Source organism: Lissotriton helveticus, chromosome 3_1 (assembly GCF_964261635.1).
Source record: "Lissotriton helveticus chromosome 3_1, aLisHel1.1, whole genome shotgun sequence".
Classification (NCBI taxonomy): Eukaryota; Metazoa; Chordata; class Amphibia; order Caudata; family Salamandridae; genus Lissotriton; species Lissotriton helveticus.
Genome location: NC_136061.1, coordinates 1046155815 through 1046178964, shown reverse-complemented (window position 1 = coordinate 1046178964; position 23150 = coordinate 1046155815). Strand labels below are relative to the sequence as shown.

The following is a 23150-nucleotide window of genomic DNA, read 5'->3' as shown; positions in this document are numbered from 1 at the left end:
CTATTATATCGCTGGAGGGTTCCTTCCCCAAGAGATCTTTTTTTCTATGGTATTTTTGTCTTGAACGAAGATAGATTACATGTATTACCTGCTCTTAGGGGCATTTGCGGTTGGAATGTTGCCATTCTAGTTACTAATTTGCTATCCCTAAAGGAATACTGTGGCTTGTTTTCCTTCTGGGGAAGGGTGTTTACAGTTGTTTGGGATGCCTCTACTGAGCCATCGTTAGTCTCTCCTGATTTTCTCAGGGAGAACCCTTTATATTAAAGGAGTTTCCACTGGAGCAGCGTAACGTTTGATATGGTCTCTACTTGGTAATTCACGTTCTGGACCTGACCAACGTTTTCTGTTGGGACATCTTTTACTCTTGTGTCCCCATTTCCGTTCGGAAACCTTTCTCGTCTTTCTTTAGCAGGGTGCATTTCTGAATATGTATGATGTGTTGGTTCGTCCTGCTGAGCTTCTTTGTTGTAGTCTATTCCACATTCTCTATCTGTGTGGTCGTGCATGAGAGTTTCAAATTCTGTATCTCTGTCTTTTAACGACCAGCCTTGTGTCCTTGCTCTGACTGTTCTGAGTACTATTGTTGCATATGTACAACGTATTTAGCTAGCTGCCTCTTGTTGCATGGCAAGATGTTTATATTTCTCTTCTTTCCCCATGCTCGTTCTATAAGTTAATGGCTTCATCCATCGGCATATGGATTCTTGGTCCTACTATTGGTTTCTAACCAATGGGTCCGTCTTTGGTGATCTTTCATAGACGGTTATGTTTGTGCTACACGATTTCGTATAGCCTGGTCTTAAGGATTCTATTGCCTTGAGAGTCACTTTTGTTCTGTGGAACTGATGGTCCTCCTGTGAATATATATTGTGTTTATTTCATTTGCCTCTTCTTCCGATTGGCTTTTTCATTGTTGGTTCACGATTTTGGACCGTATGCTTTATGTAGCTTTATGTAGCTTAATTTCCCTTCGGGACTGTTTTTTTTTAATCAACTTGTTCATTGGCTCCTGCATTGTCAGATATCCTTAACCATTTTGACAGTCTCGACCATCCAATAATTGGCCTTTACTCACCTTGGCCTGTTTTAGATCTAGTTCACCTTTGTATTATATATGGCAAGGTTCCATTTCCTGTTGCTCTCTGCAGGATGTGGTTTTTAACAGTCCATTATTCAGGCTTCTTATCGGCTAGCATAACTTTCTTATGCTTCGCTGGTTTTTCTTTTGTTGAGGGGTATGATTTCCCCTCTCTATCTTTTCCTCTATTCCTTTGTACTGTGTTGCTAATTGCTCAGCCTCATACTACTTATGTTCATTAATGTCACCGTAGTGATGCTCGTTCTCTTTCAATTATATATTTTATATATCACTGTATTATCTGTGGATGTGTATATATGCATCTTTGTGTGTGTTTGTGTAAAAAAAAAAAAAAAAAATATATATATATATATATATATATATATATATATATATATATATATATATCTTCAAAAGAATCGGAGGTTTAATTCAACGATGGTCTTACAGGCAAATCAACTCTTTGCCTGTAAGACCATCGTTGAATTAAACCTCCGATTACTGCACAGACTTCTGGTGTGTCCTTTTGCTTTCGTGTTCTGTTGAGTAACACGATTCTTTTGAAGATATTAAGAGGCTGCCTGCCTCGCAAAAAGGACCGCCTTCATCAAGCGGCTGGGAAAGGCGCCGCGGGTGCATCGCACTCGCTTATGGGATATATATATATATATATACACAATTGACACCCTGACGAAGGCAGCACGCCGAAACACGTCTGTGCAGTTTCCCCTAAATAAATCATACCGTGATTTCACAACCCCTCCTTGAGTGCTGCACCTTTTCTTTGAGAATATGGAAAGTTCGAGCACAATATATATATATAGGTTTTGTGCATACCTAGATTTTTAGGTATCTATTGGTTTGCAATGTTCTGTAGATATGAGTATGTCTTAGGCAAGGGTATATATGTATCTGTTTCTCGATATTTATATGCCTATATTTCTTTTGGGTAACACTGCCTCTGTGTCAACTTTTGGAGCTATGTCTAGATGCATTGCTTTTCTTCTTCATCTCGCTGTGGGTCCTCCCTGTTGGGTGTTTCTAGCGGGGCTCCACTGCCTGGAGTTTTTCCAGGATGGGACTTGTTTTTGTTTATTCCTTATGGGTATGTAGTGGAAGCATGCCTTCTGCTTCCCTAATTGAACGTGTGTTCAAGGTTTCTTCTTGGAGTTTTCACCCCAGATACTATCAATTGCTGTGGGTATGTAGAGCTTTGCTCTGTAATGGTTTCTGTGGTCCTGTTATTTATGGGGCCCAGCTATTCATGGTTTCAATTCCCACTTTGTGTTTGTGTAATATGGGATCGTATTAATTGATGTATTTTTACTATGTTTTCCATTGCCATGGGTTCTACTTACCGATATCTTTAGGTGTCTATTTTTACTGTTATTATCTGTGGTTCTTCCAGGGTTCATATGGTGGGGTGTATTTTTATACTCGCCTAATTTCTCATTCCACTGGGTCTTTCTTTCTCATTGGATCAGAATTTTTGGCAAGGGCAGTTTACAGACCCACCTCCATGGTTGGTGTTGCATTGGTATCTAATTTTAAGATAATGAATCTGTTGCTAGATGTCTCTATTAGATGGACAAGTTACTTACCTTCAGTAACTCCTAATCTGGTAGAGACATAGTCTAGCCACTGATTTACTGACCCACCCATGCTTCCCGTTCTGCAAACAGTTTTCTTCCAACCTAATAGATCCTTTTACTTTAAAAAAGAAAATTAACTGTAGTTGACAGTTCGGATGAGGAGGTGGAGGGGGAATAGGATAGTGAAACAACCGCGAGGAATGATATAACTGTGTCCGAAAAATGTGATAGTAATATACTGGTAAGAGAGGTGTATCCAACGATGTACAATGATAGAAATGTATAATCACTGTTTACTTGGTGTCATAACTGTCGATGAAGTGTTTGGTTTAATAAAAACATTTAAAAAATAAAAAAATAAATATATATTTAGTATGTTACCACTTGTAGTGGTTAATTCAAAGACGAATGCGTCCTTTTGTCAAACTGCTAACTTGATGGCTCCGCGTTTTGGCACTGAAGTTAATCAGGGATGTGCTGATATGGACTATGTCGACATCACATCCAGAGTCCCTCAACCAACACACAGAGTTTCTGCTGGAAAATGTTCCGGATCCAGTCAGGTGCCTGGGGAGAATTCTACGGTAAGGAATTGGTGGCTAGACTATGTATCTACCAGATAAGACGTTCCCGAAGGTAAGTAACTTGTCTGTCATAGTTATGATTTCATCCACATAAATTGCTAGCTTATTTATAGTTTCTCCTATTGTTACTCTCAATGTTCTCGTTTCTTCGGGTCTTTCTGCTAATAATGCCCGAGAGTGCAGAAAGCAGAGAAAAGAGTGGGCATACATGCATGGTGCCTCTATCTATCTTAACATGACTTCTGGTGCCAATAAGCTGACCATGGTTGTTGGTTTTTTGTAGCTATTGATGATCCATCTTCTGAGTCTTGCTCCTAGGCAGAAGACTGTCATTGTTAGACCCAGGAACAACCTGAGCATGCCAGTGTCAACATTATGCACCTTTATTCCTTTTGCAACTCTTAGTGATCCAGCAGTTCTGTGAGCACTTTGGCTTAGACCTGCTCTTTGTACTATTTTAGTGGATGTGTCAAATGTGTGCATACTCTTTTGTTCTCTTTCCCTCCTGTCACCCCAACTGTTCTGATATCGGTCATCTTAGACCTCTGTCAATATCATGCCATTGTTGCAACCATGTTTCCTCAGTTATCTTTACTTATCTTCATCTTGTTTATTTGGTGATTACGGTTGTTTATCTGGTGTTGAGAACATAATGTCACCTAGTTGACCTGTGCCAATATTCTCAATTTGTTCGTCTGCCGTAATGGTGTAGTTCTTATGTGTTCAGAGTCATTTTCTTTTACCCCCTCCTGTTAGTCTTCTGGTATTTATTGCTTCTTTCAGTAATCTCTCTTACAAGTACAGATTTGCTGAAAGGGGTGAACTCATTTGTAGGGATTCTGTATAGATTGGAGATGTTTTGTGACTTTCTCATAGGCTGTACTTTTCTTCAAGATTGTCTCCCAGAGATCTTGGTATAATGTAAGTTTATTACCTTCAAATATTATTTCTCCTTTCTTGCTGCTACCATGGTTTTCTCCTTTACTTGAAATTGGCGTACTCTTGTGATAATGTCTGGTGAGGCTCTGTGTATTGTACTGTGTCCCGTCAGTGAGATTGTAAGGCCCCTCTGCTCTGACTTGGCTCTGTGTCTTGATGTCTAAATCTTACTGTCCGTTACATGTAAGGTCTTGCTTTGGGTTTCGTGCTGACATGCAAGTGCTTCTGTTTACTTGGGCCCAATATGGGTGTTACCTCACTTTACTTTATTGAGGTTCCTTGCTTTCTCTGTTTATGGTAGAAAGTATCTTGTTTCAGTATGGTTTTCCCTTCTTGTTATACCAGAATAGTTTTACTTACACCTATTTGTCACTTCCTGGAAGAGTATTCTCTCATGTATTCTCTCTACCCTCCTTGACTCCTCTTGCTCCTGGGCACCACTGCTCAAGCAATCACATATTTGCCCTCTGTTCTTTGTTAAAGCCCTCATCGTGACTCAGCAGGCCTCTGTTGTATGGGCAGGGTGGGGTTCTTAGTTTGGGCATGCCTTCTCAGGCATCCACCATATTCAGAGTGCTGCTGCAGGGCTTCCCACTGCTGCTATTTGTCTTTGCCAGACGTGCTTCTTCCCTCTGTGAGGCACTGACTTTTGTGTGCAGGGCTTTTTTGTTTTGTTTACCTGACCTCTCTTCATATACTGTCCATGTTCCGCCGAGTTACATACTCTGCTGTCTCTGTGTCTTGTTCGTTACTGCTTCTGGTCTCTTCTGCACCCGCTGTTGCTCCCCGGTCATTCCACATCCTGAAAACCCCCTTTATCGAAATCCTCTGTGTGAGAAGCTGGCTTGGTATATGGTGCACACTTATGTAAGTTGGCACTCTAGACCAATCCGGACAACCCTTATGGTGATTTTAGTGCTCTTAGACAACCTTAGGAAGCTCTCTAAGTGGTAGCTGTGGAGAGCAGCCTTCAGGCTTAGTCCAAAAGGAGTGTAAAGCAGGTTGTTTTACCAGACCATAATCTTATAGGTATAGATTAAATGAAAAAGAGCCACACATTGTAGTTATAAAAATATGTATTTATTATAAGACACTCACTAACACATACAAATATCACCTACCCAGAGATATACACAATGCACATAATACTTTGCAGAGAAAACAGGTAAGTAGCACGAAATACACAGTGTCGCCAGGGGAAGCCCAAACCATATACTAGAATAGTGGTATGCGAACCACGACTTAAGTCCGGAATATTCCCAGAAGACGGAGAAGTGCCGGGGACCCAAGGAACCTCCTGAGGTAAGTAACCAGGAAGCCCACGGAGGCCGTGTACCGAGTGGGAACACGACCGCGGGTTCAATATGTCAATGGGTAAGCGGCGGTTGTAATTTTAAAGAAGGACCTTCCTAGCGGACCATGAAGAAACCCAGTGGAAGACCAGGTTGGTGAGCCACCCCACCCGTGGATACCCTAGGAACCAGGATACCTACACCAGGCAAGCCAGGTGCATAGGTATGAAACCGCCGTCAAACCCAATGGATGCCTTCAGGAAGATGCCGCTGCTGGAGAAGGTGAAAGTGTCCAGTGGAACCCAAAGGTGGATTCAGAAGGAGAAGTACCTGCAAGGTGAGGGGACAGAGTCCATCCCACTCAGGAGTGACCAGGAGGCATGGAAGACAAATGCCCATTGATGTCGGGTGTTGCAGGAGAGCTGACTTTGGCACTGCAGCTGTGCGGACCAGGCCTGCTGTGGAAGTCCAGGAGCTGTTCACGAGCTGTCCCACTTCTGATTTCTAGAGTTGAGGGCTCGGTGTCCGTCGGGAGCACCAATAAGCCTTGGCAGCAGCAACCAACGTGGAAAGCGAAAAAGGTGAAGTGTTAGGACCAGCAAGGTCCAATTGACTTGCCACAAGCAGGGGACTCAGAGCAGGCCGTGATCAATCAGGGGAGCCCGCTGAAATCAAGGAAGACCCTCAAGAGGACCCTCAGGCCGGAGAAAGAGGACCCTGAGGCCGGAGGCACTGGAGCCGCAAGAGGGCCTAGAGTAGTTCACCAAAGATGCAGGCCCACGGTGCAAGTGATGCGGTGAGTACGGAGATCTTGGTCACAGGAGATGCTTGAGGTTGAGACTACTTGAAGCCCTAAGATCTTGGAAGAAGGAAGCCAATAAGCCTTTGCTACGGCAGGTTGACGCGGTGCACAGGGGTTTGGTTTCTGCGGCTCTGACGATGGATACTAGCCTCAAACTTGGTGAGAGGACAGGGCAGGACTTGAGAAACATTAAGATCCACCACCTGTGTTGCTGAGCCTTTCGTAGGAAGCCCAGGCTCAGCAGACTGGGCAGCTTCGTTGTGGTGCCTGCAGATGCAAGAAGTGACTCCTTCATGGGTACAGACATTGCAGCAGACGAGCAGGACGACAAGACCAGGAGCAGCAGGAGTCTTCCCAGTTACAGTCTCGGGAGCCCAGAGCAAGGTCCAGCATGCTCAGACGGTCGATGATGAAGTGGTGTCTTGATCTGAATAGTGTACCAGGTTGGGATGATTCAGGGTTCCCTCCCAGTGGAGGGGTTCGGACAGTGGGGAGGATACTCCCATGTCCTTTGTCCAGTTTCGCGCCAGAGCGGGAACCAATGGCTCCCTGAGCTTGTTTGAACTGGATTATGCATGGAGAGTACCAAATATGCCCCTCAAGCAGACTTATCGGTGCTGGCAAGTGCTCCCAACCTGTCCCAATACACTAAACCCTGTCAGGGAGGTGCTCACACCTCCCTGTGACAGGATACCTATTGTCCCAGCTTCCCCTGCTTGAGCTTAGCTCAGCAGCAGGAGGGCCGAATCGTGTCTCTGGTCGGCAGCAGCCATGTTGTGCTGTCCGGAGCTTGAAGACTGGTACTGAGAGCACTGAGGGCCTCCCGGAGTAGCTTTACAATGCATGGAATCATACCTCCCACACCATTTACATATGTATGATTCCAAAATGCTTGATACCAAACATGACCGGGTTCGTTACAGCCAGTTTAGAGTTCGGTATTGCATAATGATGATTGGCCACTCTACATATCGTAATGGCTGATACACTTACAACCCGGGAGAATGGACTCTGAATTTTGTAGGGGTGTCCCGCTCATGCATGGGCACCCTCACACTTAGAACCAAGCACCCTGCCTTCAGGATTGAAAGGCCTGCTTTAGGGGTGACTTATAGGTTTTACGTGCGGTGACCTCAGATATAGGGAAACCTATATCTGTCGTAAATGGTGCTAGCACCAGCTTACATAGGCTGCAATGCAGGCTTATGGCAGTTTGAGTGGTCTCCCATGGGTGGCACAATACATACTTCAGCCCATGGGGGACCCCTGGTGTATCAATGCCCTGAGTACCTTAGTACTATATACTTGGTACTTGTAAGTGTACACCAGTAGCCAATCTGGGGAGAAAGCACAGTGACGGGGTCCTACTTTCCTACAATCTGGATATGCTGCTCTTTTCCAGCATGGATTTTGGGGCAGGGTCCCGACTGCATTTGGCTTGTCTTTCCAAGTCCTCTTTCTGCTGTTGTGCATCTCCACTATAGTCACATTCACTTTCGGGATCTCCAGTGGTATGGTGACCGCCCCAGGTCTCAGCATTAACACTAGCAAGAAGTGTTGCCTTGTTTATCACCCAGTCCCATTCTCTTCTGACGCTGAACGACACAGGTGCTGCCTACTTAGGTTTCTCCCTGTACTGCCTTGTGCCTTCTTTTACCTGCTGTTTTCCGTTCCTAAGCTTTCTCATCTAGTCAGGTTTGAATTTGAACTCAGTGCACTACAGTTTTGGATGTAATCTATCCCTTTCCAGCCCTCACTGGTCAGATGTGAGCTATAGAACAGGTGGTCCAGGTGAGAGGGGAGGGAAATATGTCTTATTTCTAGGCTATCTTGGACACGCCCCCTCATGAATTCTTTACATAGAGATCTCATGAATGTTATGTGGCATTAGGTAATTTGCGTTGTATCCTTATTTGAAAAAGAATTAACATTCTAAATTCTAAATTAAACTTAAGACACAAGAATAAAGTCCAAGCACTGGTATTAAAAAAAGGATATTTTTGATATTGGGCTGAATGGAGGATATGGAGGATATTTACATGCAAACAGTATTCAGCGAATAGCATCTTGGGAAGGATGTCGCATACAGTATCCCTCTTCCATGCATGCACTTTGCATTCACAAAGAGAAGCTGTCAGTTATGGATATCTACACTTTGTGAATGGTTACTGCTTGCTTTGACAGGTCACTACTTCATTGGTGGTTTGAAACCAAAATTGCATTCAGACGAGTGATATATGCCATTGCAATTCAGAAGGAAGAGGGGAATTCCCTCTTCAAACCCCCTCGTCCTTCACGTCATAACCAGCTACAAAATGCTTTTTGATAATCATAAGGTAATTTCCAACTCACAATATGTTCTTTGTACTTTGTGACTTTCCTTTTTGTGGCAGCAATGGCTGTGATATTGCTAAATGCAGGCTTACTGAATGCAAAAAGGCTTAGTTCATAAAACCTTTCGTTGACACTGTGTGATAAAGGTAATCTCCTTGCGGCATCATTGAAAAAAATGCATGGCATTAAAAAAATCTTACATATTTTGAACAAGGCAGTGTGTCTGTGATTGTGTTTAAAAGCCCGACATTACTACGTGCTTATAAAGTCACTAATGTATGTGATCGTTTTATGTTTTAATTTTGTGAATTTTCTTTCAATTTGTGTCTTCTCTTTTTTTTTTTACAGATTTAAGGTGGTTGATGTGTTAACAATGGCATCACAACACCAAAACACAGTCCTTGATCCCGAGAATGAGCGATCTATGCTGGAAGGAGCCCTAACATTTCTTGTAATTCTGTCAAGTCTTCGCTTACACTTAGGTAAAAATCCAGAATGGCTGAAAGATATTGTTGTATCTTCAATAGTGTTCTATTATTTTGAATGTTTTAATATAACTGTTCATGCACAATATGACTGCTCACAAATTGCTTTGCACCATTTTTTGTGGGAGAGAATTTAGAATGTTTCTCTCCTGCTGCTAAGAAGTCCAATTGTTCCAATTCGATAACAATAATCAAATTTAAAATCATAATAAAATTAGATAAATACATTAAAACATAAATGCATCATTAAACCCAGTATAATAAAAAATATAATAGCACTATAGAAACTTTATCAAAAAGTATACTAATTTGATTCTTTTCACCTTAAGCAAGGATGGGCAGTGTTTTTACTTTTTTTGTTATCTTGCCTAATCCTCAACATAGTCAACAGATATCGTGAAATTGCAAACACTACACACTGGCTAGTGTCTCTTTTTAAAATTTTCAAGGCCGCTCTATCATTCTGGTTTCAGAATTACGACAGATTGGACAAATGTACAAAATTCCTGTTACATTGATCTGCTGGGCAAAAGAATAAAACATGCTCAATTGTTTCCCTTCAGAGCATGATACACATGTCTCGGCATAGGAACTCGATGTACACCTCCATCTGGCTGTAAAAGAAGAGAGAGTGAGGGACCCATATCTAAACTTCTAGTAAAGTTCCTAGCAGTTACCGGCTCAATTTCATCCAAAAACTGCTCCAGCTCATAACTGTCTTTCTGTTAGAGGAATGGCATATTTCGGGATCCTACATTTAGACTGACTATATAGCAAACTCGACTTTTTACTCTTTTTACTCTTTTAAAAAGAAAATACACAGTAAATCAGAAAAAATGCAAAAAAGACCTGAATATATTAATTTGTCATAAAATATCAGAATCATGACAAATGTGCAAAAGCTTCCTCTGTTTAAACACTGATGATAAATAAGAAGATATAATCAGAGACTTAGACAATGGTTGTAAAAACATGCCCTGGGCGACATTGTGCACATTTTTACTCGCACATAAATGGTAATAAAATACTTTTCCTCAGTCTTATAAAATGTACAAAATTACATGGTATACATAGCACAGTGATCTGACAGATTATCACAAGGGCATGTAATCAATTGTCTTGGATCAGTCAATGGAATGTGTTCAGCCTGAATTTTGCCAAAAAGAATCTGTGTAGCATTTTGTAGAAAAATAGGATATGGTTGAATATCATAAGTAACCAACGTCATTTGATTGTTGAGAACACTGGGTTTTGTAAGCTCAGTGGTAAGTCCATGGTTCTTAAACATGGAAAAACAAACCTGTTTTAGAGCTTTTCTGCTGGTTAGCGTCAGTTTATCAGGGGAACTGAAATATTCTGGGTGCCCTAGCTCCTAAAAAAGGTTTTTAATATAGTTCAGCCGAGGGATTTGTAATAGTCTGTCATTGACAGCTGTTGTTACTATGAGAAAAGCAAACCTCACGGGCATATCAATTGACCTATGTACGTATGAATTACCCATACCCATTTTATCAGGACTTTTATCTGTCAGAGTCACACGATATTATGTGTGGAATCCTGGACACTGTACTCCAGACATTGGCACACACCACCATTACCCAGGTCTCGTAGTAGTTCTACACAAGTTCTGTAACATTGTCTGATATATCATAACAAGAAACACAATACCAATTATACTCTTTAGCAGACAGACCACAATAGAAAATAGAAATGAAGAAATATTTTTCGTTTCATTGGTTGGTTTTATCTCAAGACACTCTTAACCAATTCTAACGTACCTTACTTCTACTTGGGTGTTAGTGATGTTACTAACCCAAGGCTCATAAACCACAAGTACTATTCAACTCCCCACAGTTACGCTTACCTTGGAAATTGCAGGTGTACATATTTGACCTTTTGAGGTATGTCATTCCAGATCTGTCCCATCTCAAAAGAGAAACCATTTTCTTGAGGAATTGAAATCTCTGGCTTGTGATGTAGCATTCAAATAAGGATACAAATGCCCCAGTGACAGATGAAGGCTTCCCCATCTTCCTTTGACATAATACCATGAAGCATCATATTCAGCGGTCAGAAATCTCTCTCCTCTAACTTTAAAAGTAGCTTATAAAGACAATTAATACCTTTCCTCCTGATATAAAGGAGTGTATATTCCGAATGTAACTTCAATTGCGTCTAATGTTAATACCCGTCTTTAGTAGACCTCATATAACGATCTGTACAGATGGGCAAAAAGCAAATTTCATAAACTGGCATATACTCATATTTAAAGATGAACTTTCTTCCTAAATTGCTTTATGTAGCTCAAACATCACCCTGTTTTTTCTGTAAAAAGACCTGAGGTAAATTCAAAAGAAATTGTTGGCCTTTGTGTGAAATAATATTTCTCTTAGGTTAGCGAAGACAACCTCTGTTTGCCAAGATACAAGGCAAGTTTGGGAATGGCGAATTTGCAGTGATACATCATGACTGCTCACCTTCAATCAGCACTGGAGTGGGTGGCTGTACGGGTGTATAACTGTAGATGAAGGTTTTAACAGGACTGGTCAAAAACCTCTTGTTCGAACATGTGAGCTGTAGATCATGCTGTGCATAGCCTGCCATCTAGTGTTGGGTCTGGATGTTTGCACTTTGTTTTTGTTAGAAGAAGTCTTTTCCAGTCACAAGGTAGGTGACTCCTTTCGGTGATAGTGCGCATGGGCATTGACTCTATTGTTAGATTGTTTTTTTCGCCATCGTGTTCGGATGTCAATTGCTGCGCTCCGGTTCGGCACCGTTTCTCGGGTTCCCTTCCATGCACAGTCCACTTCAGTCGACGGTATTATTTCTCGATCGAGTTACCCATTCTCTGCGTATTGTTTCGGCAAAGACCTTCAATCGGAAGACTCCTGGGGGCCATTGGGCCTACCTGCATGGGACTCGCCAGCAGTCTATAGAACGGACCCCATACAAGCTCTGTCCCGGGTGTGCTCTAAGTTTCTGCGCACAGACTTGCACGTAGTGTGCAACCTCTGTCTATCCCCGGAACACGATAAAAACACTGCAATGCGTGTAGATCGCTATGATCTAAAACAACGCTTTGTGACCGTTGGGCTCGACTTCACAAAATGCATCAACAAAGCAGCTCCGCATCGGATCTCTTCGGAGAGGACTCCGACCATGAGCAATCCCACACACAGGAAGCCGAAGTAGAGGAAGAACACATCTCCGTGTCTGAAACCGGCTCCGACACGAAAGACCAAGTAACACTGGGTCAACGTATCGCGAGTACTGAGACTTCTTTCTCCTACCACTTGTTACACAAAAAGGTCAGGTCCCTCCTCTGCCCTCGGGCCAAGGTCGGCACCGACAAAAAGCTTCAAGCGCCCCCACTCGGGCCCGGCACCGAAGCACAAAGGAAAACCTTCCATTTCAAGCTTGAGTCGGCCCCATACCAGTGCCGAGCTGAAACATTCGGTGCCGAAGCGTGTCGTGGTAACCATTCCACCGTTATCAAAGAGTAAATCTTCGGAGCCAAAGACCTTGGAGCCGAAAATGTTGACATCGAAAAAGGCGGCCAAAGATAAGACTTTGTCAAAAAAGCATCGGTCCGACGTTCCATCTTTGGATCCGAAACAGAAAAAACTGGTAATCAATCCAGACACTGGGCATATCCATGCTAAATTGCCAGAAAAAAGGCAAATGGGCCTGCTGGAGGATTCCCACATTCCTCTAAAGAAGAAAAATTAGGGTACTAACCCTTCTCCACCTTACATTCCACCTTCTTCACCCACTGATCCAATTGTACTCATCACACCCACAAATTCACTACCACCACTATCACCTGATGCACAGGATGGAGGGGATGGGAATCAGTATAGGCCACAAGATACTGATCCATGGGATTATTATGACACTGACCCAGACACGAATAATGACCCCGATTTATATCCCTCCAGACCCTCACCACCCGACGACAACATAGGATACATTGAGCTGCTTAAAAGGGCTGCTCATTATCATGGGGTGGAGCTGCATAGGGAGGCTTTAGAAGAGGATTTCTTATTCGAAACCCTAAGTTCCTCTCAGAAAATTACTCATACTCTGCCAATGCTTAAAGGGATGCTTAAGCTCACAGACAAGATCTTTAAGGATCCTGTGAGGGCAAGGATCATTACACCCAGGTTGGAGAAAAATATAAACCTACACCTACTGACCCCACCTATATCAAGGGTCAGCTGCCTTTAGACTCTCTGGTAGTTTCCAATGCTCGCAAGAGAGCTAACTCACAGATCACAGGTGAAGCCCCTCCTCCTGATAAGGAGTCCAAATTAATTGATGCCTCGAGCAAAAGGGTAGCGTCGCAAGTAGCCAATCATTGGCGTATTACTAATGCTCAAGCTTTGTTAGCTCACTACGATAGGGCTAATTATAATGAGTTAGAGAAGCTAATGCAATTGCTGCCTGATGAGCATGAATCAAAGGCTAATGACCTTATTCAGGAGGGTAAATTAATCACAGATACCTCCATCAGGTATGCCTTAGACGCAGCAGACAGAGCAGCCCGCGCCGTAAATACCAGCGTACTGCCACGCATTCATGCTTGGTTGAGAATTTCAGGATTTAAACCTGAGGTGCAAGCCTCTATTCTCAACCAACCATTTGACAAGGAATACATCTTTGCCCCAGCAGCTGACACTTCATAGGAAAAAATGAAGAAAGACACTGTGGTCGCCAAGTACATGGGGACTTTGCGGTTACCTTCAAACAGGGGATCCTTTCATCCATCCTTTTACAGGGTTGGCTCCAAGAATATATCCGCAGAGACTCCCTCCTCCTCTTATAAGGGCAACAACCAATCGCCCACACCAAGAGGCTATTTTAGAGGTGGGTTTCAAGGAAACAACGGTAAGGGCAGAGGCAACTCAACACGCACTTCCACCGCAAACAACAAGCAGTGACTTCCTTCTGCTACCCCTGATCATTCCACTCCTGTCGGGGGACATCTCTCCCAATATCTACCTGTCTGGAATACTATCACCTCAGACAAATTGGTTCTACAAATTATACAATATGGTTACTGCCTGGAACTTACAGACACTCCCCCAAACATTCTTCGAAGATCACATACAATATCACAGGAACATCGTACCCTTTTGAAAAAATAAATTCTCTCCCTGTTAGAAAAAAGAGCAATAGAACCAGTCCCATTAAAACATCAAGGGACCGGGGTACCCTCCCTGTACTTCTTAATTCCCAAGAAGAACGGCTCTCTCAGGCCTATACTAGACCTCAGAGAATTAAATCTATATATTCAATCGTACCACTTTCACATGCCCCCTCTCCAACAAGTGCTCCCGCTCCTTCCACAAGGCGACTTTCTGTCCACTCAGGACTTAAAGGACGCCTATTTCCATATCCCAATAATCCTGCTCATCGCAAATACCTAAGGTTCATAGTAGCAGGGCAGCATTATCAGTTCAAAGTGCTCCCATTTGGAGTAACTACCTCACCCAGAGTTTTCATCAATATTTAGCAGTAGTCACAGCTCATCTTTGAAGGCCACACATTCACGTCTTCCCATATCTGGATGACTGGCTCATAAAAGCGAGCTCGCAAGAAAGCGGTCTCCTTCACACTCACAAAACAGTGCTATTGCTCCTTGATCTTGGATTCACAGTGAACCTGTCCAAGTCACATCTACAGCTATCCAACTCACAGGTGTATATGGGAGCCACAATAGATTCACAAAATGCTTTGGCCTATCCCAATCCAGCCAGAATCCGCAACGTGCAGACTCTACTCTGCCAGTTCCAACCTCAACGTTCATTGCCAGCTCAACTGTTTATGCAGCTACTAGGGATGATGGTGTCTTGCATACTAATAGTCCCTTACGCAAGACTTCACATAAGTCCCCTTCAGGAGTGCTTAGCACGTCAATGGAACCAGGCTCATGGTCTGTTATCAGATCTAGTGATGGTGGACGGCAGCACCCATCGCTCTCTGCAGTGGTGCAATACCCAAAACCTTTCAAAAGGGCAGCACTTCATCCACCCCGTTCCACAGATAGTGCTAACAGCAGAGGCATTGCGCATTGCTCACTGGTTGGGGAGCTCATCTCCAGACTCATACAATTCAGAGCATGTGGAGCCTGCAGCAAATGCAGCTTCACATAAATCATCTAGAGCTGCTAATGGATTTTCTAGCGATCAAAGTGTTTCAAGTTCATCTAGTAGGCAAAGCTGTCCTGATCCGTAAGAGACAACATGACAGCAATGTACTACATACAAAAACAGGGAGGCACACACTCTCCAGCTATCACAGCACAAATCATCTGGAGATGGGCCATACATCACAGAATGTTTCTCCTTGCAGAACACCTTCCGGGAGTAAACAATTCGATTACAGATCTGCTCTGTCGTCAAAAACAACAGATCCACGAATGGGAACTCCACCCTCAAGTTCTCCTCCCATTCTTCCAAATGTGGGGATTTCCAGACATGGATCTGTTCACCTAAATGCAAAATGCCCAAACTTCGCATCCAGACACACCCATTGTCCAAGGGCAATGCACTCTGGATGAATTGGTCAGGGATATGTGCCTACGCTTTTCCGCCTCTCTCACTCATTCCATCAGTGGTTCAGAAGCTCAGACATGCGTCCCTGACATTAATCCTAGTTGCTCCCACTTGGGCTCAACAACCCTGGTTCACAACCCTGTTGGAGCTCTCAGTAGTTCCTCACCAAAAACTTCACCTCTCTCCCAATCTTCTCATCAAAGCCATGGAGAGATAAGACATCCAGATCCCAGCCATATTAACCTTGCGATCTGGCACCTGAAATCTTAGAATTTGGCTACCTTAATCTTCCGCCAGACTGCATGAACATTATCAGAGAGGCTAGACGTCCTACCACAAGAGCATGCTATGCAGCAAAGTGGAAGCAATTTGTGATATACTGTAATAACAATCAAATAGATCCACTGAACGCTTCAGTTCAAACATCATTTGCTATTTACTACATCTGCAGCGTTCCAATTCATTGTACTCTTTCATACGCTTACATCTTGCTGCAGTAGCTGTATACCTACAGAACAGACAACATCTGTCTCCTTTTAGAATGCCTGTCATTAAAACATTTATGGAGGGACTTAAAAGAATCATTCCTCCAAGACTTCCATCTGCTCCAGTGTGGAATCTCAATATTATCCTCACCAGGCTAATGGGTCCACCCTTTGAGCCATTGCATAAATGTGAAATACAATTTATCACATCTCTGAGGAGAGTGGGTGAGCTTCATGCACTAACCATAAAAGATCCATTTGGGGGGCCATACATGGGAAAGTGAGTGAAATGGTTAAGGTGCCAATGTCCCCGTTGCCCGAGATTGCATTGCTGGGATACGTTATACAGTTCCCACTGGCTGTGCGCAGCTTTGTTGCTATTAGTTTACTCCTGGCCAAAAGGAAGGTGGCAATTCAATGGGATGGCAGGACGACTCCCTCTGTGAAGGGGTGGCCAAAGAGTATGGCATCTTGCTCAATGAACAGCTACCTTTATGCATCAACACTCCCCCCTCCTCCAGGCCCAAAGATGTATGGGGACCCTTCAGGGTGTATTTGCAAGCCCAGCAACTGACCCCCTCTGCGCCAGCAGATCGTGGAATAGTTCCATTAGGAGTGGGGTAGGTGGTCACACAGGAATGACATGGCCCACCTCCTTGGAGAGTAATTTGCTCCGTTACTATGACTGCAGTGTATGCTGGCCTGATGTGTGTATTTATCTTTCGTTCCATATATGCTTGGAAAAAGTCTAGAGTATTGATATTTGGGGGACTCGAAGTACTTATGTTGGGGCGGCATGTACCATTACAATATTGTTGAAAAATGTCATGGGAAAGATATATATATATATATATATATTGATTGATTGAAAGCTTTATTTCGATATATTGCACATATCTTAAAAAGCATTACAAAAACACATATATATTAAAATATTAAAAACTCAGTACAATACTAAATCATTTCATTTCATTATTTGCATGAAGACGATATGGACTGGCTATTAGGGTACTGTTGATAGCCTCAATGAACGGATCCGCCATGCCCAAGCCAGAAATTTAGCAAGACAGAAAGCAAACAGAGGGCAGGGGTCAGATCTTAAAATTCGTAGAGCCTCAAGATGGGATCTAGTTCCGAAACTCTGACACAAAGGCTTTAGCCAGATGCGGCGCGGGGCAAGATAAGCTGGGCACACGAAAAGTATGTGGGGCACAGACTCTAGCCTACTATTACAAAAAGGACAAAAAGAAGATAAATGCGACGAACCCCTCCAGCTGGCAATCAGTTTTCCCACTGGCAGTAACCCCAACCTGAATTTGATATATAGTGCCTTGTCCCAAGATTTAGTAATCAGGTCTAAATATGGCTCACAGTAAGGGACATCCTTGATCAAGAGAAATTCGACAGAAGTTCTACAGAGTTTGGAATTACAATTTCTGGTGTCCATCACCCATGACCAATATAGCGCCTTTAATTGCTGTTTGGGCGGGGCAGATCTATTAGCCCACGCGTCCTCAAGGCCAAGTTCGATGAGAAGGCACTTGACTTCCTTAAGCCAACGGATTTTGGACCAACCAGGTGTTGAGAGCAGTTCCCTTAGACCATCAGCATAGCTAGACAATTCTGGTACCCTCCATATGCGAGCCCAGAGGAGGAGGGGGCGCAACCTCGCCTGGTCCCCTATGGGACGAGTACCTGCGTCTAGAAAGATTGGAAGAACAGGAGTGCTATACGGCAGGCCTATAAGGTCTCTATGAAATTTGTTTTCCGCTCTGGACAAAAGGTCTGTGTTCTGGAAGCCCCATAGTTCGGATCCGTAAAGGGCTGCGCTCACCCCCCTTGCCCTGTAAATGTCCAATACAGGACCAATGGGTTTGAGAACCGAGGCCCGTTGTTCTTTCAAAAGTGCCCCAACCACCTTCTTGTGGGTCAGCGATGCCTTTTGAAGGTGGGGTTGCCAGCTCATTGAATCACTGAGACGAATGCCCAAATAGTCAAACTCCTTTACCCTTTCAAGTGGGACAGAATCCAGAGATGGTGGGATGACAGTTTTCTTCCGAGCGTTCAGGACCAGGAACTTGGTTTTGCTCACATTAATTGATAGACCTCTTGCGTCGCAGAAGTCCTTGAAGCCAGTGAGTAGGCGTTGCAGACCTACTGGAGTTTTTGAGATCAGGAGGGTATCGTCTGCGAAGAGGAGAGTAGGGATTTTCCTGCCAGCCAGGGAAGGTGCGTCAGCAGGATGTTTAAGAAGATGCTCCACCACTCCATTAACGTATAAGGAAAATAGAGTGGGGGCAAGCACGCAACCCTGGCGGACTCCCCTATTCACAGAGATACAAGATGTTTTTTGGCCCTGATCTCCCCACCTGATCTGAGCAAAGTTGTCCTCATGTAGTTTTATGAGCATGTTTAATAAATACTGGGGAATGCCCATTGTATATATATATATATATATGCCTGCTGATACTTATCACTTTGCTTTTCTCTGTTTCCAGTGCACTATTGTAATTGCAACTAAAATGCTAAAAAAAAGTATCTATTTATCTAAGAGACTTTAATAGCTTTGCAATGTCGTGTGTGGCCCTGAAAGTCCAAGCTCAGCAGGTGCATAAATATACAAAACGAACCATTCTTACAAATACACCAAAACAACGTAGTTCTTCGGACCAACCCTACATTTCTACCAAAGGTACTTTCTGCCTTTAATATCAACCAATCTGTTGAGTTGCCTGTGTTCTTCTCTCAACCAGATTCTGTGGCAAAACGTGCTTTACACACTTTAGATATGAGAAGAGCAATTATTTACTATATATAAAGGACAAACCCTTTCCGCAAGACAAAACAACTATTTATCACTTTTGCCCCACCACATAAAGGCAATCCTATATCAAAATTAGGCATTGCAAGGTGAATAGTCAAGTGCATTCAAATATGCTATACAAAAGCAAAAAGAACACTAACAATTCCCCCTAGACCACACCCCACACGCAAACTAGAGGCTTCTATGGTGTGGTGTCGGGTTCTATCAGGTCTACATACTTGCAGAAACACTCTCACACCATAAAACAGAAGTTGGCACGGAAACTGAAAATGCAAAGAGACAAGTTTATTAGGACCCCATGGGGTGGTGGTACATTCCTACAGCACCCTTCGGCAATGCAAGAAGTATCACACCGAACATCGGTGTGCGACCTCTTTTATACATTTTAAAGGTAATAAAAAGGTAGGCGGTATACATTAGAACAGTTTTAGGTACATATAAGGGCATTTTTGGAACACAGACAACATGAGGGAGGGGTTTAATACCACTGGTCAGTTGGGAGGAACATTCCTAAGGAGTGACCACTCTCTAGTCCAAAGATCAGATGTACGCATGCGCGAGACTGACCATTGCTAAAAATAGCCTGTTGCTGGGTAGGGTAAAGGTTCATTGGCATGAAGGAAGGACGAAAGGGCATGCTGACCACGAGGCCGCATGTTCATAGAAAATGGAAGCCACCGAATACAAAATGGCCCCCACACGTTTAGTCAAGTTAATAGAAATGTTCGTGTAGCTGAGCTTAACACTAACTCAGGTATTGCCAAATTACGACAGACGACCCTTTTAGCGTTTAGCTGAAGCTACCTCATAATGGAAGTAATCTGAATGTTCATCATTAATGTCAATCATCATATTTGCTTCACTTCGGCATTACTCATCTGTACATTTTTAGCAATAGCTCGTTTGAATGGGATACAGGCCGTAATACATACAGTACATAAAGTAGGACCACATTGAATACATAGGCAACAGAAGAAAAATATCCCAATAATCACACATAGAACAGTTAAGTTTCCAACCCCATGTTCTAAGCAGAGTCCAAAACCAGCTAGAAAAAGTCCAGGTACCATTGTCAGTGTGAATTTCAGAGGCAATTTTGTGCAACCTAGAGATAGCATCATACACAGATGGTGAATTATCTGGCACATAAACACAACAACTACTTCCAATGATGTGGCATGCACCCCCACGATCAGCTAACACTACGTCCAGAACCATCCGGTTCTGAAGCGTAACTATTCTTGTAATCTGAAGCTCTTCAGTTAAATTCCCTAAAGCAGAAGCAGTCTCATTAGCAACTGCCTCCACAACACGCGTTAACCGTCTAATTTTCCTGCTGTTTAGGGCAGCACCTACAAAAGAGAACAACCCTAAATTAAAATCCACATATTGTTGTAGTGAGGTGTCAGTTTCGTCGACTTCATCAATATCCAATGTTCTCTTAACTCTATTCAATAGAAAATCGTGATACAATACATAATCATTATGGTACATAGGTGGGGCAATAAACACAGGGGGTAATACAAAAGATATATAACATGTACCTAACCATCCAAGAGGAAGACGATGATGACCCTTATTTCCGCAAATAAAGTAAGTGTTTCGTGAGGCCACAAATGAAACACCATTGGGTGTATCAAAGGTAAGAGTAACATTGCATTCACTTTTCCCCACCGGAATTGTTCCCTTATTCCTAATACAAAGGTCTGCTTTTGTATCAATAACGGTAATTACATGTAAACTGGTCATATTTGTAAGTCTCTGATTGGTGAAGATACGAGGCGTAGATACATTGTCCGGTTGATATTCTTCCCACTCGAATTTAGTTCCTTCTGCTTGTGGATAGCCGTCTCGATCGTTATAGCAAACTTTGTTCAATCGAAAAAGTAGTCCACCTTTTGTTGGCCATCTCAATGTAAAGAGAAGAGTGTACCAAGCATTACATGACCCATTGTGAGAAAAAGGAAGAAGAATAAGTGGGGTTCCTCCCTTCTTCTGATGCCCAGGTAACATCCCACATACCCAACAATTGGACGTGTTGGTCATATTATGCGTGTGGTGCAATATCTGAATGAAACTATTATTCAAATAGGTCTGTCTGTCTTTCTTCGTGATAGGGCAAAGTAAAATGGAAATGTTCAGATGGAATTGGAGTGGTAGGCAGTAAATAGTCCCGTGCAGGAAATAGTCTTTCTATAGTCCAAGCTATTACTGCTATTACCACTATTGTCGCAACAAAAAGAACCGCACCCAGAATTCTTCTGTTTTTCAATGTCATAGGTGCCATGGTACAATGAACAAAAGTCTCAAGAAACAAACTAAAAAATAAAAATATGGTGCTGAGAACCGAGGCTGCCGTTGAGTTTTTCTCCGAGATTCAAGACGGGTGTCGCTACACTGGACAGAACTGATCCCCCCCCCTTGATATTCCCGGCTTCCGTTTCACAAACCTCGGAACGGTTACCAACCAGTCATAAAAAATACAAAAAAAAATATTTCCTTGGCCGTAGATTGTACTTCACTCCGCCAGAAATAGTGTGGTCCGGGAAGGCTCCCTCCGACTCGTGAGGCCTAACAGCTGGGCTCTTCTCCGCATCCAAGATATCTCGGTAATCAGACAGGACAGTAGGGTTCACCAGATCCGGAGAAACACGTCGACAGTGCGTTGAATGTATCCACCGCTTCTTATTCGTGAATCGCACAGCCGTTCGCGTTGCCAGCAGCACTTGCTCAGGGCCATGCCACCTCGGCTCCAAACTGCTGGATCCCTCAAACACCCGGATCATGACATGGTCGCCAGGACGAAGATTGTGAGCCTCTCCAATGGATTTGTCGGGGAGCGCTTCTCGAACCTGTTGATGAATAGAAAGTAAATCATTTGTTAATCGTGCCAAATAATCGTTCATCATTATACAAGGCACATCATGTATCAAACGAGGCTTTGGAACTCCCCAGATATTCATGGGCCTTCCATACACCACTTCATAGGGTGTGAGGCCAGTTCGGGAGTGTGGCACTGATCTAATAGACAATAATGCCAATGGCAAAGCGTCTGGCCATTTCAAAGACGTGGATGCCACGATCTTCGCTAGCTTCAGCTTCAGAGTCGCATTATACCTTTCTACTAGACCTGCTGACTGCGGGTGGAATACAGCGTGGAATTTTTGTCTGATTCCCAATCCTTTCAGGACATGCTCCACTATCTTCCCAACAAAATGAGGACCATTATCATTCCACAAAAATTTACAAACACCATAACGTGGGAAGTACTCTTTTAGTAGTACCTTAGCTGTTGTTAATGCTGTATTGTCCTTTGTGGGGTAGGCTTCAACCCATTTACTAAAAGCACACACCACCACTAGGACATACTTGAGGTTATTACAGCGCTCCAGTTGGATATAGTCCATTTGTAGTACTTCGAATGGTGCAGTAGGTGGAACGAACCCTCCTTTAGGAGTAGAGGTCCCTTTTGCAGGATTGTACTGTAGGCATATCAGACAGGTCTGTACTATTCTCCTAGCCGTGCTGGTAATCTCAGGATGCTCCCAAACTTGTGTAAGCGATTTAGTAATCGCAAGAGCTCCAATATGTGCCAACCCATGTGTCATTTGAACCATTGCCTGCAAGTAAGCAGCAGGTAATTTCCATCTCTTCATGTCTTTGCTTCTCCAGCAACCCTCATCATCCAACACTCCCTCTATTGCCCATGCTGCAAGCTCCGCTTCAGACGCTGATTTCTGTATGTCTAAAACTTCCTCTCTAGCATCATGCCATCGCTCGGCTTGCGATCTCACCACATACATAGGGGAGTCATTTTGCAACATGGCAGTCTCTCTCGCTATGCGGTCTGCAAAAGCGTTTCCTTGCCCTATTTTGTCCGTCACCTTTTTATGTGCGCTACATTTTATTATCGCCACCTTCCTTGGGCATAATAGTGCATTCAGGAGGTCGCATACCAACTCTTCGTACATAATATGTGTTCCGTGTGAAGTCATAAACCCTCGTTCCCTCCAGAGTAGGCCAAAATCGTGCGCTACTCCAAAGGCATAACGACTATCGGTGTAGATATTCACACATAATCCAGCACTTAGCTCACATGCTTTCGTTAAGGCTATCAATTCAGCCGCTTGAGCAGATTTTTGTGGTATTCGTGCTGTTTCTACCACTGTCTTAAA

General features: G+C 43.3%; 1 protein-coding gene across 5 annotated transcripts in view; it reads left to right on the top strand.

Annotated features, from left to right (window-relative positions):
* UBR3 (ubiquitin protein ligase E3 component n-recognin 3) overlaps window positions 1–23150 on the top strand; it is a 1992321-nt gene that overhangs the window by 770948 nt on the left and 1198223 nt on the right. For all 5 annotated transcript variants that reach the window (XM_078681592.1, XM_078681591.1, XM_078681590.1 and 2 more), the window contains one exon: window positions 8973–9106. In XM_078681592.1, coding sequence (XP_078537718.1) covers window positions 8973–9106 — 134 coding nt within the window. The remainder of the gene's footprint in view (window positions 1–8972; window positions 9107–23150) is intronic.